Genomic DNA, 17,024 nt, shown 5'->3' with positions numbered 1-17,024 from the left:
GGTACAGCCCAAGGCCCAAACCTCTACCTCTTCTAAGGTGGCAATGGGAGTATCATGGACAAGAGTGGCCTGACCTATGACCCCTGTCCCTCTCAAGACCACTTCTGTCACCATCGACCAACCCCTTGGTGTTCAAATCTTTCCTTGAACTTAAACCATAGGAAACTATGCTCAGCATGGCACTAGAGGGCGCCAGGTTGACACAGCTGACCCAGGCAGTGTCAAGCCTGTTTCAGGGGTAAGAATATATGCATCTCGTGCCACGCCCGCTCACACCCTCCCTCCCTGATCACTATCATCAGATGTCTGTGTGGCTCAAGTCTCAGGCATGAAACTGTCTGGAGCCCGTTATAAGGTTGCTATAGTCAACCAAGGAGAGCTAGGCCTACAGTTTCCTCTAAAACCCAGTACACCTCCCCAAGATCCAATTTCAGCTGTCTAGAACCAGGATTTCAGTCACCTTGGCTATGCAAGTCTCCTAGGTGGGCCTAGTTCTATCAAGATGTGGAACCAGAAAATTCATTCACTCCTCAGGTCCTCTGCCAAGGTTAGACAGCATGACAGATGAGACGAATATAGGAAGGAAATGCTAAGTTCTCTCTGCATTGTCCTGGGACTCGTTATATTGATTAGGTGGCTTCCAAACTCAGATCCCCTGCACCGTGCTTGGCTCAGTGTAGATCACTTAAGCAAGGGTCTGGCTACCTGGCTTTCCCAAAGAGATTACTACATATACTGGAAAATACCCTCTATCTTCATGGAATCCCTCCCCAGTCAAGACAGCCAGGAAGCTGGAGAGGCCAAGAGCACTTCCTCCACACACCCATGATCCCCTCCCCATGGACACAACTCTATTGCATCCTGTTTTTGGAACCTCTAGACCAGTAACCCTGAGGTTTTCCATGCCACCTTCAGCCACAGGAAGACACCCCTGAGCCCAGCTGTCCTTACCTGGGTAAGGAAAAGCAAAGACAAAAATTAGTCCCCTTGGAGCCTAAGACCAGCACCTTGCTCTAGAGACCGGAGGCTGCTGAGTGTTATCCCTCCTCGCCTGTCACCTGGCCTGTCCCCACAGGCATAAGGACGCAGCTGTACAGATCCCAAAACAGAAGGTAAAGCACTCTAAAACCAGAGCCAGTTCTCACTTTATTTTCCAGAAAAAAAGTTGGCTATGTTAAAATCACATCTGCCAGTGTGGGATGACAAACTGTGCTGGGCCCTAAAAAAAAGTCACCCTGAGCCACTGTCCTGGCCCTGCTGGCTAATAGGCAAGGGACAGCCACCCAAGTCTAGGGCCCAGTAACAGTGCAAAAAGTAACAAAACTGAATCCACCACTCTTACTCCCAAGCTTTGAAAGGTAGCAGTCTAGGCTATAAAGTCTAGAAGCACTGCATAGGAAGTGTTAAGCCTACAGCAAATACAACTTATAAAGACTCAATAAATTATATATAGATATAGATATAAACTTGTAACATCTATTAACATCTGAACCTTCAGGCAGGGCTGGCCCCTCCATGGGCACAGGCTTCTGCCTAAAATACATATTAGAATAATCTGTATGAAAATACCAGTCACCTTGAAGTTTTTTTTTAATCTCCTAAAGAAGGTCCTATATAAATCTAATCCCCCATGAAAGAGGGCCAAAGGAAATAAAAACTGCTCACTGGAGCCATCTCTAACTCTCGAGGGCTGCTTGAGGTCCAAGGGCTGCCTCCAGCCCTGGGGGCCAGATGCACATTCTCAGCAACCCCTGAAATTCAGCGTAAACCTCTTCAGCTGTTAATAAGTTACAACTTAAAGTTTCTGCAATACCCTGGAGCTAAATACTATGAACCTGGGGTGTGGGGCTGGGGCTCTGAGGGATGATAAATAGCTTTACAAATATACAGGTCCAGGTACAAACAAAACTGTAGTGCCAGAAAAGCCCCTTGCTTCTTGGCTTGCCCTTGGCATTTTACCAGTGAGCACTATAGGGTATCTTGCTCCTCTGGGCCTCAGCTTTGCCTACCTCCATATAGATATTCTTTTATATATATTTGTATGTATATATCATACAGGACATGTATTTATATAAATGTACATTTGCTTCTGGAATAAACCTTTCTGAAAGTTATGGCTCCCACCTTCAGGTACCCGTAATTTCAGTCTGTGGGTCAGGGTGATTAATAGAAGGCCTAGAAGTGGAGAGCTGTGACTCACCACCAAGCACAAGGTGCCATGTAGGAGAGAGGCTCACCACATAGGGCAGAGCTTCCCTGCAGGCTCAGCTTTGGGCACCAAAAGGGCCAAGGTTCACCCTGGACATGGAGTACAGCCCTCTCTACAATGGTCCCTGGGAGGTGGCAGTGGGGAAGAATGAGGGAGCCAGAACCCCAGGGTTGCACAGGGTGGGCCCTCTTACATTCTACATTTGGTGCTCCTGACCCTGGCCAGTCAGAAGACCACTGTACAGCAGTGCATGTTCCCAAGGGGCTCTGCGCCAAGGACGGACGGACACACACACACACACACACACACACACACACACACACACACACACACACACACACACAGGAATTCCTGTCTGCTGTTGGTCCATCACACTGGGCTGGCTGGCGTCCACTGCACACCAGCAGTAACAGGGCGGGCTAGGGTCCGCGTAAACATTGGCTGGGGCTTGGTCTGTAGGACTGTTGGCCCCTCACGTCTGAGGTCCCCCATTACTGGGTGGACCTGAGGGCAGCAAGTCATGGGTGAACACAGAGTCATCTCCTGAGGAGCTGGAGCTAGGAGTATCCTGGCCACCTGGCGAGTACTGCTCAAAAGGCACCGATAGGTCCAGGTATTCCTGTTGGTGAACAAGGCTGTCAGGACTGTGCCTTGGCACCCTCTTCAATCCCATGGCCATCTGTATTCAGACTGTGACCCTAAAGGGCAGTCCCACCACTAGAGCTCCAAGGAACACCACCCAGAGGGAGCAGGATCGAGTGGCACTTACATCAGTTGATGTAACAGTGAGGATGCGATCTAGGTCCTCTACCAGCTGCTTGAAGGTGGGCCTCTGTGAAGGTACTGCATGCCAACACTCCCGCATGATCATGTACCTGTGGCAAGTACAGCTATTGAGTTCCTGGCCTGCAGCCAATCCCTACCTCACCCCAGAGACCCTGGTAGGTTCCCTGCCATTCCCAGGGACTAGGGGAGGGATAAGCAAGGGACGCTTTGCTCACAGGTCATGTGTGCAGTTGGCTGGCTTGTCCATGCGGTGGCCCTCTTTCAATAGCTTGAAGAGCTCTTCCACTGGGATGCCAGGATATGGTGAGCCCCCCAGTGTGAAAATCTCCCAGAGAAGGACCCCAAACGACCAGCTGCAAGGGAGTGAGTACAAAAGGCCAGTTACTCCTGACTCACTGCTGCAGCAGCCCTGCACCAGTACACACCACCAATGGGCAAGAGGTGGGAGTACCAGGGTAAGAAAGACTCCAGGGCTTGCTCTTGGCCCAATGAGGGGATACATGACAGCCTGAGAAGACCAGGACCCTCCCCCCATACTATGTGGGGACACATACACATCACTCTGGTGGGTGTAGACTCGGTCAAACAGGGCCTCTGGTGCCATCCACTTCACAGGCAGCCGGCCCTGGACAGAGGGACAAGTATTGGCTCTCAAGTGTCCACCGGTGGTGCACTGCACCCAAACCACCCTGGACCGGGGCTCACATTTGTGGTCTTCTTGTAGTAGTCTAGATTGTGCACATCGCGGGCCAGGCCAAAGTCTGCAATCTTCATCACATTGTCCTCAGTCACCAGCACATTTCTGGCAGCCAAGTCTCTGTGAATGCACTGAGGAGACATACAAGGAACCTGGGCTAAGCTGACACCTCCCCAGCCCAGGCAAGTTTGACATTCACTCTTCCACTCAGAGACCCCCTCCTGGCCTGGGACCTGTCTGTGCTCACCTTCTGGGAAGCCAGGTATTCCATGCCCCGGGCCACCTGGTAGGCACAGGACACTAGATCCTTGCAAGTAAGCTGTTCTTCTGGCAGCCTGCAGGCATCAAAGGAGTAGTCCATGCCTGGAGGCCGCCGCGCCCGCAGGAACTCTCGTAAGTTGCCCTTGGCTGCATACTCCACCAGCACGTACAGGGGCCCTGGAAACACACGCAGCTGAGACGCTGTGACACGGGAGCCCCCATCCACCAGCCCGCCCTCCTGTTGCACCTACCACCCTGTGTGCAGGCCCCCAGCAGGTTGATGATGTTCTTGTGCTTCCCAATCATCTTCATCATCTCCATCTCAGACACCAGGTCCGACAGGTCCTTGTCAGTGGCATCATCTGTGCCAGGAACAGGAGTGTCAGCTGATGGCCCCACAGCCCTCAGATGCCCTTCTCCTTCTCTCCCTTCTCACCTTTCAGCATCTTCACAGCCACTGTGACAGGCTTGGCAGTCCGGTCCTTGTCAATGCCAATAGCTTCTGCCATGACAACCTGGCCAAAGCAGCCTTCTCCAAGAGGCTTACCGAGTGTTAGCCTGGCCACAGAAACAGGGGCAGTGAGTGTGTGCCCAGAACTCCCAGGCCTCATAGTCATGTGCCATTGTGTCCTGGAAGCCCTATGGGCATTTGCTAATGAAGACCAAGAGTAAACCTCAAATCTCACCCCGCACTCCTCCTGAGGAACATCTCATCCCACCTTCAACAGGTCCCTGCCCAGTAACGATCTAGCCCCCAGTCCCAGAACCCCCACCAAGTATACACTAACCCCCACCACCACTGACCGGGTCCTGGATAGCTCCCATTTGGGGTCAGCAGGCAGCTCAAGTTCAGAAACATTGGCCAGAACAGGACCTTCTCCAGAGGACAGCCGGGCGATGCGGACCAGGGGTGTGTTGGAGTTCATAGAGGAGTTGGATTCCAAGGATACCTGCTTGGGTCATCAGGGACAGGTTGGTACCACACAATGTGGGCTGAGCACTGGAAGAGCGGTAAGGCAGTATAGCCACTAGGGACAGCAAGGCCAAGTCCATGTAAGGCAGAGTGCGGGGGTCAAAGAAAGGGCTGACTGCTCTGACTTCTATAAAGTGGTGACTAAAGACCACTAAAAAATATTTTACACCTCAGAATTTGGGCTCCATGTGGAGAACAGAGATAGGGAGGATCAGCCCACCCAACTGCAGAGAAATGAATCCCAGGCAGGCCCCAGGCCCTGGGTACTACTGGGACTCTAGGAAACCCAATGCAGGACAGGGAGTTCAAAACCTGGTATCTACTTTCTGTTACCTGTCGCTTAAGCGGGAAGCGAGAGACCTTGTGCACGGTGGGCGAGCCCAGGCCCTTTTTGGGGGGACTGCGAAGGCGGCAGAGCGTCACAGTTGCCACCACCAGGATGAAGAGGAAGAATCCCACCCCATAGCTGAGGATGCCTGCGTACACGCTGCCAGCCTCGTTGACTTCCATCAGCTCCTCCTCAACTGGAAAGACACAAGTTTGGGGGCCTTGTCCAGCCTTCTCAGGCTTCCCACCAGCTGGACACAGGCACCGGTGGGGGAGGGAAAGGACCTGGGATACTCAGAGATGGGGGGCCAGGGCCCCCACTTGCCTTGATAATATAGTCAAAAACATCTGAAAGCCAGCATGGCCAGACCCAGGAGAGAAGCTCAGCAGAGTCAGAAGCACCCACACCGCCACCCGGGCACGCAGGAAATGCCAGAGCCTCAGATCACGACTGTGGGCACCCAACTGGAGGATGAAGGGGAAGCCCTTGCAAGACCAAGCACAAGGCTGGGGTGAGTTTCACAGGATGAGTAGTACTAAGCCATAAGGTGCCCCTACAGTCCCCAGTGGCTTTGGCATGTCCTGAGCCAGCACCCCAAGAAGACAGGTGCAGCGTGAGCAGAAGCCAGTACCTGGCAGCACCACCAGCCACGCAGAGTGATGGGAAAACCCGATAGAATTGCCTGCCAGACAGGTGTACTCCCCCGCGTCCTCAAAGGTGACATTGTGCAAAGACAGAACTTCTAGCTCCTTGTCCGTGGTGTTAGCGCCTGCTGTCTACAAAGAGAGAACAGAGCGCGATAGGCAAGCGCCAGCACTTCCCTTTGGGTACCACAGCATTCCACACGGAGATGATCCAGCCAGGCTGCAAGGAAAACGCCGCCACCACCACAACCTTGGCCACCACCATGGCCCTGCCACAGACAGCCACGGAGGCCCAGGGCCCCTGCCTCCTGCACTGAGGCACTGAGCCTGAAGCCAGTCCCTCCACCGGTGGCGAGTCCTCTGTCCCAAGGTGAGCAACAGGCAGGTGGGCAGCATGGTGCCACACAAAGGCAGCATGCAGAATTAGTGCAGAGACAGGAGAAGAACAGATGGAAAGACAGGCAGATGGATGGATGGATAGGAAGCCAGAGGGCATCAGAGTCAGCCAAAGATGAGGGTACAGTCGATGCTCAGACAGCACAGGGCTCAGCCCCTGGCAGGCTCTAAGGATCTCTAAGTGTGCAAGTGGGAGATGCAGGAGGACATCACAGTCTGGGGGGCCTTGAAGCAGGTGGTCAGTCAGTGGTAGCCGGGGCTACCAGTATTACTGAGGCATCACAAGGAGAGTGCGAGCCGCAGGCAGGGTCAAGCAGGACAGGGGTCGTGCAGGGCATGCAGGCAGGTGCATGGCTGGAGCGTTGGAGCTGGAGCTCAGCGTGCCAGGCAGGCATGGGACAGAGTCGTTACCTGCTTGAGGCCCGTGAACACGCAGCCAAAAGGCCTTCTCAGCCACGCCTATGAAATTGGTGGCTCGACAGAGGTACTCGCCCCCGTCCCGCTCCGACACATTGGCCAGGCGGAGGCGTGCGTCTGCCTCCACATTCTCACTGATCCAGGACTGCGGGGACAAGAGACTGGGCTCAGGCACACCCCGAGCCAGCTCCAGAAGGACATGAGGATGAGGCAGGGCAAGGGAGGTCCCCAAGGATGGGCTGGGGGTTGGGCAGCAACAGCTGGAAGGCTGCCTGGAGGAGAGGCACATCGTGGCAGTAGTAGGCGTGGTTTTAGAGAGGCCTTTCCCCATATCCACAACCACTGCCCCCCCTCCTATCCACCCCCCCCACACACAGAACCCACCGCCTCCAAACCCTCAACTCAGGGGCTGTGTCAGGGAAACTAGATGTACTCGTGAACATCCACAACCATGGTGGGATGGGACAAAGTCCCAGTGGTCTCTCTCAACAGCCAGGATGTTGTTCCTGCCAGTGCCTATTCCCCTCCCCCCACCAGACCTCCTTGTCTCTGAACAGATGTTTCTCTTTGGGCTTCTAGTGTCGCAAAGTCCCAACTCGGGTGGCCCCCACCCGAGGCCAGGGAACAAAGCTACAGGCAGACAGAGGCAGGACAAAGCCAGTACTACATTGCAAGCAGATGACACCAGCCAATCCAGGCCAGCTGGGGAGTGTCTAGTCACTCTCTGGGATCCAGAGGGCACTAACTCAGCACTCAGCCTCCTGCCCTGAGCCACCATAACTGTCACTCAAGAGAAGCCTTCTGCAGGCCCAGCCCTTGGAGCAGACTGGGCAACAAGTCTCGTGGCCGGACACAAGTAACACAGAAACTGTCTGGAGCTCAGAGCAGGTGAGAAGCACTCAGAATCACTATCCTCAGAAACTTCAACACCTGGGCCAAGATCCCAACATGTCCCTCAGACAAGAGGGACTTATGGGCCAGGGCCAAGACGGCCCCAGCTGACCCATCCACCCTCCCGCAGATGGCAGCAGAGCCTACCTTGAGTACAGTGACGTAGGGAGTGCCATCAGGGCCCACTTTGCTGCCATTGACTTCCACGTGCTTCAGCCACTGGATGTGGGGCTGGGCATCGCTATACACCTTGCAGTGGAACTCCACGTCACTGCCCAGAACGGCTGTCTGGTTGGCGGGCAGCCCGGCCTGCAGGATGGGCCGGTGTGGGGAACGCTCTACAAGAAGTAGCCAAGTCAGGGGCAGTGGGCCAGGGGGCCAGGGATGCCCTGCCTTAACCACCCGGCCGAGCCCTCACCCAGCACATCCAGAGTGTATGTCTGCCGGATGCTGCCAAACTTGTTCTCTACCACACAGGTATAGTTGCCACGATCAGAGGGCACCACACTCTCCATGACCAGACTCCACTGCTGGTGCCGAAGCTACAAGCAAAGTTAGTGTGTGAGCAGGTACAGACTGTACCGTGTCCAGGCCCTGCCGCTCCAGGCCCCATTCCCAGGCCCACCTTGATGCCCCCTATGCGATGCTCCCCTCGGAATTCTCTGCCGTTCTTCAGCCAGGAGATGGACGGGGTAGGGTTGCCAGCAGCCGGGCAGCGGAAGCGTACGGTGTTTGCAGCTGGCACAGCCAGCAGTTTCTTATCCATACGCTCTGGTCGAGTCCAGTAAGGGGCCCCTGGAGGCAGAAGTGTCCTGACAACTGTGATTCGGGTCACTTTTCCCAAACTGCCCGCCCAACTACCCTCTAGGCTGCTTCCCCTTCCCAGAGTCCTTTGCTTTGACTGAACAGGCTCCCTGAAACCTCAACACTATGCAACAACAGCTGCCCCAATCTCAGGCTTGGGCATGTCTTCTTGCCCTCTGGCACAGGCCCACAGCTGCAGGTCCCCCAGAAGGCAGAATCCAGTAGGATGCAGACCCTGGGAGATACTAGACCAGATTACCCCACCCATTTGCAAAACCCAAGCCAGCCTGTGCAGTGTCCAGGGCCTGGCAGACACTTTGCAGGTCGTTTCCCATCCACTGACTTCCCTTCCTTCTTCTGGGCTGGGACTCATGAAGCAGCTGAGGGACACAGCAGGGATCCAGGACAAAATAGGGAGGCAGGGCCCCCTTCCAGTGACCTCACTGTACTCTACCACAGGATCATGAGCAGCTCTTGAAGTAGGAACCACCACACAGGATACGAGAGAACTCTGCAGACATTGGTGAGGGCCCCTCCCAGGATTCCAGATTGGCTAGTGAGCTTGGCAGAAGACTGCCACACTCCGAATCTTCAGTGACCTAAGGCTGCCCACTGACTGCTCGGCATGATCCACAAGGTGACCCTTCAGTTTCCTCATGGCCTAAGCCCATGTGCGACACAAACACCAAATACAGCCTAGAAAGGCTAAGACAGCAGAAGCAAGCGTAACTCAGGGCAAGGGTACTGGTAATGTGGCTAAGAGAACCCGTAGAGCAACTGGATTAGAAATTTTGCTCTAAGTAACCTTGTAGCCAAAGGGAAATGAGAAGCCAAATAACTCCTCAGGACGGTAGCCTTTGTTGGCTTCACTCCTAGATTCCAAACCTATTTCTGTGTAGATTCCATACTCTAAAATCTCATACAAGCCCCTTTATCTATTCTCCTTGCCCCCACAAACTCCTGAAAGTCATTCCCTTGTTTTTCTATCAATTTTGTCTCTGATTTCTCTCACTACCTTGTTCCCACTACCTCAGAAGTTTCCAAATGGTCCAAGCACTCAGTCCACACAGCCTAGTTAGTCTCCCCTGCTATAGCCACACATACACCATCTGTGACACCACCACCCTACAGTGTATGTATGCCTCGGTATGGCACAGCCACTCCCCTCCTGCTGGCCTAAACCAACAGCCGCTGGTGCTACTTGTTCCTCAACAGCAACCTGAGCTCCATGGCTGACTGGCTGTACTCAAACCTGAGATGCCCCTTCCCATTAAGTCAATACCAAAATCCCTGCGGACCAGCCCTGTCTCCCCACTGCTCCTGTAACTACAGCGATGTTACCTTCCAGCCACCAAACTGCAGGCAGGAGGCAGCCCAGCCTGATCCTGCCTAGATTCTAATCTCACCTGTATCTTCAGCCACGTCCTCCCCATCTTCGTCATCTCCTGAAGATGGAGCATCTGCAACAGTTTTAAGTAGGGAGTGGTTCTGTGACACCCCACAATCAAGAGGCCTGCTGTTCCCCAAATTTTGGGTCCACTGTTCTCTGCCTTTGGGGTCCTACCTTTGCAATGCCTCCCATTCGGATAGTACGTACTTGGGGGTACCTACTCCTATCAGCAGCCAGCAACTTTCTTATGCAAGGGATACTGCAGCCATCCTGCCCAGGACTGCCCTGGCTATGCAGCTACTCAATGCACTTGACAACCCCACCCACTGAGCACTTACCTGTTATACGCACACTGAAGTCGCACAGCACACGCTGAGTGAGCCGCTGCTGGCAGCTGTAGACCCCCGCATCCTCATGGGAGGCATTCAGCACTTGAAGCCTCTGGGGCCCCACCAAGATGCGGTGGGAGGCCACCAGCCCTGTGCCATCCTTAGCCCAGACAGTGGGACCTGTGGGGGCACCTCCAGGCAGACGGCAGCTTAGCTCCACGGTGTCCCCACTTCCAAAGGCCACCTGCTCCTGCTGGCTAGGCTCAGGCCCTGGGACCTCTGTGGATGAAACGGAAAGCTGTGAAAGATTCTTCACAGTAGCACTTTACTTTGTAAACACACTAGTAAAGGCTGTGGCAGGCAAGTGAGGGGTGTGCTCCTGGGGCCTGGGGGCCTGCCAGACAATGTTGAAACCAGGGGTGGGCAAACCATTTCAGTAAGAGCCCAGTGGCATCAGTAACTCAGCTCTGTCAATGGTCTGTGCTAGGGCTTCTGGCTGTCTTGTAGGAGGACACAGTCTTCCAAAGATGACATGGGATCTTAAGTGTCCCAAAGGGTGGGGGACAGCTCCACGGTACAACACCTCTCTGGAATGTCTAAAGCCCTGAGCTCATTCCCAGCACCAGGAAAGTGTCACCAATTCTTCCTCCTCGGATTCTCCCACCATCTGGAAATGTGCAATCAACCCTTAGCTCACAGGGAAGCACAAAAGCAGGTTGGGGACAGGCTGTCCTTCGCTGTCCTCTGGCTCAAAACTCAGAGGAGAAATAGGAAGCCTTTCAGGGCCCTCTTAGCACCCAACCCTCATCTTGGCTTCTGGAACAGTATGGGTGGGGAGCCAGAGAACAGAACACACTTGAGCAATAGGAAGGAGAGGCTGGGTACGGTGGCTCACACACTCGGAAGGCTGAGCGAGGTATGACTGCCACAAGCTCAAGGCCAGCAGGCTAGTGTGAGACTGTCACAAGTAAATTAATAGGAAAGATGACACAGGTCATGCGAGAACATGGGGGACAGCCCTTCTCGAATACTCCACAAGAGCTGCTGTTCACAGGGCCTGCGTGGCTCCACCACCAATCCAAGTACTTAGAAACATAGGACAGGTTTACAATAAGGACAGGAATCTGGATACTTGGGTCTCTGGTGACTGGGATAAAGGACCCAATGAGCTCATAGAGTGGCTGAGGACATTGGACCCCCATTTCACAAATAAGAACCAGGTTTGGAGGGGCTGTCAGAGTGGCCTTGTGAGCCAAGCGGAGTCAGCCACCCACTCTGAGGGTAAGAAATGAGTAGTATAGCCCCTTAAAAGGGCAGACCCAGGTAGCCACACATCTCTCCCCTGCCCAGCTCAGGAGGGTGCCCAGAAAGACCTCACACTCAGGGACTCACTACCAGCTGGGCTATCACCTCCAGACCTCTCTGCCAGGATCCAACAATGCCCATCACAGGGGCAGCTGGGCTCAGGGCCCAGGACAGGAGTGGGTGGTCCTGCTGAGCAGACCTCCTTCTTCAGATCCAGCTGGACTGGCTATAATGTCACTTGTCATTCTGCCGACGCATGGCCTAGATTCAAGGCCCAGCTGTCCACTCTGGCCACACCAGTCCTTGGTCAGCCCACAGGCTCAAAGTCCACCAGGATTCTGACAGTCAGAGGGACCCAGGTGACCCTGGGGCATCCATGAAGCTCATGTCCCACAGAATCCCAGAGCTTTAAGCTGTCCTGGATAGCCAGAGGCTATCCATAGCCAGGAACCTTCTATGCTGACCACCCAGTGCTGGAAGCTGTGTGAGCCCCTCACCCCCACCCCAAGAAGGCCAAAAACAGGCTAGTCAATAGCTTTAGTCTAGGCTTTGGCCCAAGGGCAACAGCCAGTTGGTTCCGGTTTGGTCTGGCCATGGCAACAGGTCACACCATTCACACAAGTATTTGCTTTAACCTAACCCAGAGATGCAGTGGAGAAGGACACAGCAGCCCCCCCCCCCCCAGGCCAGCCCCTTGGAAAGGCAGATGGCTGGAGGTTTGGGATGGCTCAGCCAGTTGAGAGCTGATCTTTGGCCTGCCCACCCATCTCTGTCCACTAGGAGCCAGCAGAGACCAGACACCTGAAATGTGGAGGCCTGGGGTATCCACCACCATCACCACCCCAGGGTCACAAAGACTAGGGGAACTTGTGTCTAAGTCAAGCAGGTAACAAGGAAAGGACAGAGCAAGACGGTGCTTGAGGCAACGCAGAGCATGGTACACCCTGAGGAGGTAGCAGCAGAGCTCTGGCCAATGGACTCCAGGAGTATACAGTAACTTTCTAGGCCCCGTAACAGACACAGGACCAAATGCAACACACAGGCACTGGTACTTGTGCTGCGCCCACCACATGAACTACACAGCACCTGTCCCCACTGGTGTCCCCATAACCACACGGTACTGAGGCAGGCTAAGAGACACTGTGTCCCAGTCAGCCTGTGCTGGGTCTGCAGTCTCCCAGACTACCTCAGTCCCTTCACTATGACAGTGTACAAATCCCAACTTGCAGACCTGAAGTGCAGAAAGGCATGGTCAAGTGGCTAGAGCCGGTAAAAAGGTGTATGGAAGTCGGGTGGTGATGGCGCTCACTTTTAATCCCAGCACTGGGGGGGGGGCAGAGGCAGGTGGATCTCTGTGAGTTCAAGACCAGGCTGGTCTACTATAGCGAGTTCCAGGACAGCCTCCAAAGCCACAGAGAAACCCTGTCTCAGAAAAAAAAAAAAAAAAAAGAAAAAGAAAAGAAAACCACACAAACAAAAGAAGTGTATGGGTATGAGGAGAACCTCTGCCTAGGCATCTTGAGTAAGACCATGTAGTCAGCCCACAGTGGACCGGCTGTGCATAGGACTTGATAAGCAGTTCTGGTCACTACTGTTGAGACACAAGGTAACACCACAGAACTAGGCATCAACTCCAGCCCTGTTTCTGACGTTGGTTGTCCTAAGGACTCCAGAGACTTGGGCTTTGGAGCAAGACCAGGACCGGATGCAGGCAACGTCTGCTTTGATGGAGGACACACACAGCTGATGTAGGAACAACCGAAGAGAAAGGAGGGTGGCCCAAGGAACCCTGAATCCAAGGAAGGGTCTCTTGCCTTCCTCTCCTTCCCGACTGGCCACCATTCCACCAGGAGACATTCCAGTTTCCACAGTTTCGTAACAAAGTCAAGAAAGAAAGAAAAAGAATCCAGAGGCTGGGCGGGCTAATGAGGGTTTACTGGGGATTATCTGGTTTAATCCCCGAAACAACTCTGCCATTACCAGTCCTCTCTGGCAGGACAGGTGAGGAAACCTAAGTTCTAGGAGGGTACCCAAGCCTAGGCAGGTCTCAACTTCAGATGGCTTTACTCACAGCCCAGTCATTCTCAACCTTGCCGAAGGCACCTTTCCGTAAGACCTCACTGTACCCCAACCCACCGTGGGGTAATTCATTTGTCTTCTAGGCACAACTGTTAAAAAGGGGGTGGGGGTGGGTTCCAGGTCCCACAAGCTCCAAGTAAACAAGAGGCTGCGAGGACAAGGTGCTCCCAGGCTCAGCATTCAAAGCTTCAGGGCCTAAGATCAGCTCAGGTTAATGAACCACCGTGAGAGGGACTGCAGGGCTCAAAGTCCAGCCCTGAGGTGGCTGGGGGGGGGGGCAGTGCGCACGACACCCGCAACGCCCAGGGAGGTGGAAGGCTCGGCTCCTGTCACCCATTGCTACAGGCCCGCGTGGGGGTCAACCCTGCGGGGCTACTCTCTACACAACAATGCTTACAGCCGGGGTGGCCAGGGTAGACTGCAGCTTTAGCCCCGCCCCACAGCTCTTGACCCCAGCAGCCAGCTCCAGTTGGGTAATTTATGTTCCTGGGGAAAGCGCCAGCCGAGACCTCTGTAAACTTCACCAGGTCTTTGTATTTTTACTGCCCAGCCCATCTCGTTAAGGAACCGGATTAAGTTTATTGGCCTATCAATTCCCTACCTGTCTCACCAGCTCCAACGCAGAGATGCGGGGCGGGCGCACACCCCACCGATCCCCGGCCACCCAACTCAACCTCGGTTCCTGCAGCAGGGTCGTGCCAGGCCGCCAGAGTCACTGCCTGGAGCACAGAAAAGGTGTGCGCTCCGCCCCGCCGCCCCTACCCTAGCTCAACTGACACCCGGCGCAGGGAGTAATATCTTCATCTGAATGCACATGCTAATGTGGTTCAGTCGCCGGCCATTCGGCGCCCGGGAGCCAGGCCGTCCTAGCAGGAGCTAAAAGCGCGCGCTGACCTCCCGACCGCCTCTGTCACGCCGCTGAAAGACACGCACATTCAAGCTACGGGCCAATTTCATTCACAAAAAAAAAAAAAAAAAGACATTGTTCTGTAAAGCTGCAGCCGCTGAGGGAGGAAGGGGCGCGGGGGCGCCGGGAGGGGCACGCCGCCATCTGCCTCGTCCCGCTGCGCTAGCCGCGCTCGCACCTCCCCGAGAGGCCGCGCCGCCATCAATGCGCGGTCTGTGGCCGCCGGGGTACAAAGGAGCGGCTGTTCCGCCTCAGCTCGGGTGGGGCAAAGCTTACCGAGCGAAGGCCTCCCTCCGCGAGGCCTCACGCCAGACCACTGCTCTGCTTTGCCACGCTGCGGCTGGGCACAACCAGGGGCCGCGCGCCTCGCACCTCCCGGAGGCGCCCGGACTCAAGGCTGACTCAGGCCGTGGCTCCCTCCCGTGTCCTCAGCCTCCTGCCCCATCTGATGGTACTCGGTGTCCCATCGGACTTTGGCGGCCGGCCGGGCTACGCAGGCGGCGCCACGATCCTGGGACAACCGCCCGTCACCTCCCGGAGTGCGGCTTGAAGGGCGGTCCGTGGGCGCCCCTGGGAACCGACCCCTCAAGCCGCCTACAAAGATGAGAGAGGAGCGCCGGAGCTGAAGCTGTCACCTCGTCGTGCCAGACACTGATCTGAACTTTGGCTGGGATACTTCTGTCCACTCCCTAAGTACAACCTTCACTTTGGCCAAAGCTGAGCGAGACCTGTGCCGGGAGAACGGAGAAACCGACAACCGAGACTTTCCGTTCTCTCAGATCACAATGGGAATCGTGGAAAATCGCTCGCGCGCCTTCCCGACGCGGCCCGGCTGTGGACCACGGCCACCACGCAACGCACTGCTCGCCGTGGCGCCTCGCACTTGGATGGTGGCTGAGACTCCAGACACACCATAAACTGCCGCTCCGAATCTGACAGCGATCTTCGGGGCGGGGTACAGAACCCGGGCGCACTGGCCCCCGTGGTGCTACTCAACCTACGCCCCCTCCTCACCCAATGGCCGTTCGCAGTTCCCAAAGCCTCTGTGGGCCAGGATCGGCCCCCCCGAAGGACACCTTGGGTCGGTCCTTACCTGCCGGTCTCCGCACAACTCGCTGCTCCGGGCCGGGTGGCTCAGAGGTAGCTCCGGCCACGACCGCAAAGAAGAACGCTAGCACGCAGGCCGGGACTACCATGGCTGGAGCGGGGCCGCGGCGTCTTCAAGCCGCGAACGCGGGCATGCTGCACCTCCCCGCGCCCGGCTCCGACGCCGGTGGGAAGGCGCCGCTCCGGGATCTGCGGGAGGAGAGCACTGCGTTCGTTACTTAGAAGGGCAGCGGGGGGAGCGCGGCCTCGCTCCTGCGCCCGGACCCCCGGCTGCTCCGCCCGCCGCCTCCCTGGGCTCCCGGGCCGCCTGGCGCCGGCCGCCTCCTCCCAGCCGCGGTCTCTCCCTCCTCCCCCTCCCTGGCCGCCGCAGAGCCCTCCCAGGACGGCGGCAGTAGCGGCAAACTTTGCAGATCGGAAAGCCGGTGCCCAGCCCGGCCTCGCCGCACGCACGCACCACTCTAGTTGCAGCCCTCCTCACGCCTTGACTGCTTCACCGCCCGCCGGGTCCCTCCAAGCGCCAACCGGGACTTTCACACCAACCTGGCAGCCGCTAGAGCCGGGCTCACTACGCGCAGCTCCGGCCTCGGCTCTTCTCTCCCAGTGGCCGATCCTCCAGTGAGTCCCAGCGCAGAGCGGACCTCACGGAGCCAGCTGCTCCCGCCACCACAGAGCACTGAACTCCGGCTGCCCGGCGCGCGGCAGCCAGTGGGGGGCGGGGGGGACGGGGACGGCCTGCTCCCGCCACGCCCAAAACACGCCCCTTCCCGGGCGGCCGAGGGGCGGAAGATCCGAGGAGGCGTGGTCATGCGGGGGCGCCGGGCGGTCCCGGAGGGCGTGGGAGCCCGGCTGGGACCCAGCGGGCAAGGCCGAAATCGCACACTCAACCCCTCGAAGCAATCAATGGTCTAACTCAGGACTGTCTGCCAGCAGCTCCTTTGTCCAGTAAGACGAAGGGACTCAGAGGGGTGACCTCAGTGGGGGTCCAGGTATTAAGGCGGCTTCACAGTGATCCGGCCCCCCCGGAGCTGAACCCTGTGCAAAGAGTCATAATTCCTGGCGTGCAGAGCCTGATTGCATTTCAGGTGGATAAATGGGTGTGAAGCGGCCTCACCGTGAAGGATGGAGCAGAGTTTACAAGACGATGGTGGAAGGCGCAGGGATCGCATCCTCGAAAAGGAGGGCACATTGCTGTGTTTCTCAAACCAACTGGTGGCCCGCCGAGGGGGGGGGGCTGATCACACTTCCCCAACAAGATACAAGTTCGGAAGTGAACTTAACTGCCCAGACTCAGAATAGAATAACAAGAAGAGTTGGGGATACCAGGTGGAAGAGCCTGCCCTGTCCTAGAGCTGCCTGAACTCCATCCAGCCTGTGGAGCTTCGAGGGCTGCACATCCATCCGGGACACACATTCCATCTGGGGAGTGTCACACTGACAGCTGGTCCCAGGAGGATCAGCCTGGCCACCCCGTCATGCTGACAAGCTGTAGGTGCTGCCTTGC

General features: G+C 56.2%; 1 protein-coding gene across 6 annotated transcripts; it reads right to left on the bottom strand.

Moving 5' to 3' along the window:
- Positions 1-1,133: 1,133 nt before the first annotated feature.
- Positions 1,134-16,220, bottom strand: Fgfr3 (fibroblast growth factor receptor 3). 6 transcript variants are annotated; one of them, XM_013112503.3, is made up of 18 exons: positions 16,064-16,220; positions 15,510-15,712; positions 10,135-10,404; positions 9,813-9,866; positions 8,228-8,397; positions 8,021-8,144; positions 7,750-7,940; positions 6,706-6,856; positions 5,254-5,450; positions 4,758-4,903; positions 4,390-4,511; positions 4,205-4,315; positions 3,940-4,130; positions 3,701-3,823; positions 3,550-3,620; positions 3,211-3,348; positions 2,979-3,084; positions 1,134-2,828 (listed from the first exon to the last, which is right to left on the bottom strand). In XM_013112503.3, the coding sequence occupies exons 2-18, from the start codon at positions 15,610-15,612 to the stop codon at positions 2,682-2,684; spliced, it is 2,415 nt and encodes an 804-aa protein (XP_012967957.1). In that variant the 5' UTR covers positions 15,613-15,712; positions 16,064-16,220; the 3' UTR covers positions 1,134-2,681. The 6 variants fall into 6 exon arrangements, with proteins under 6 accessions (XP_012967957.1, XP_012967959.1, XP_005068948.1 ...); XM_013112505.3 differs by having other exon boundaries at positions 4,758-4,906; positions 5,260-5,450; XM_005068891.4 differs by having other exon boundaries at positions 5,260-5,450.
- Positions 16,221-17,024: the final 804 nt, after the last annotated feature.

The sequence above is a fragment of the Mesocricetus auratus genome, unplaced genomic scaffold (genome assembly GCF_017639785.1).
Source record: "Mesocricetus auratus isolate SY011 unplaced genomic scaffold, BCM_Maur_2.0 Super-Scaffold_100006, whole genome shotgun sequence".
In the NCBI taxonomy this organism is placed as follows: Eukaryota; Metazoa; Chordata; class Mammalia; order Rodentia; family Cricetidae; genus Mesocricetus; species Mesocricetus auratus.
Note: the sequence above shows the minus strand (reverse complement) of the source record. Positions and strands in the feature narration are given on the sequence as shown.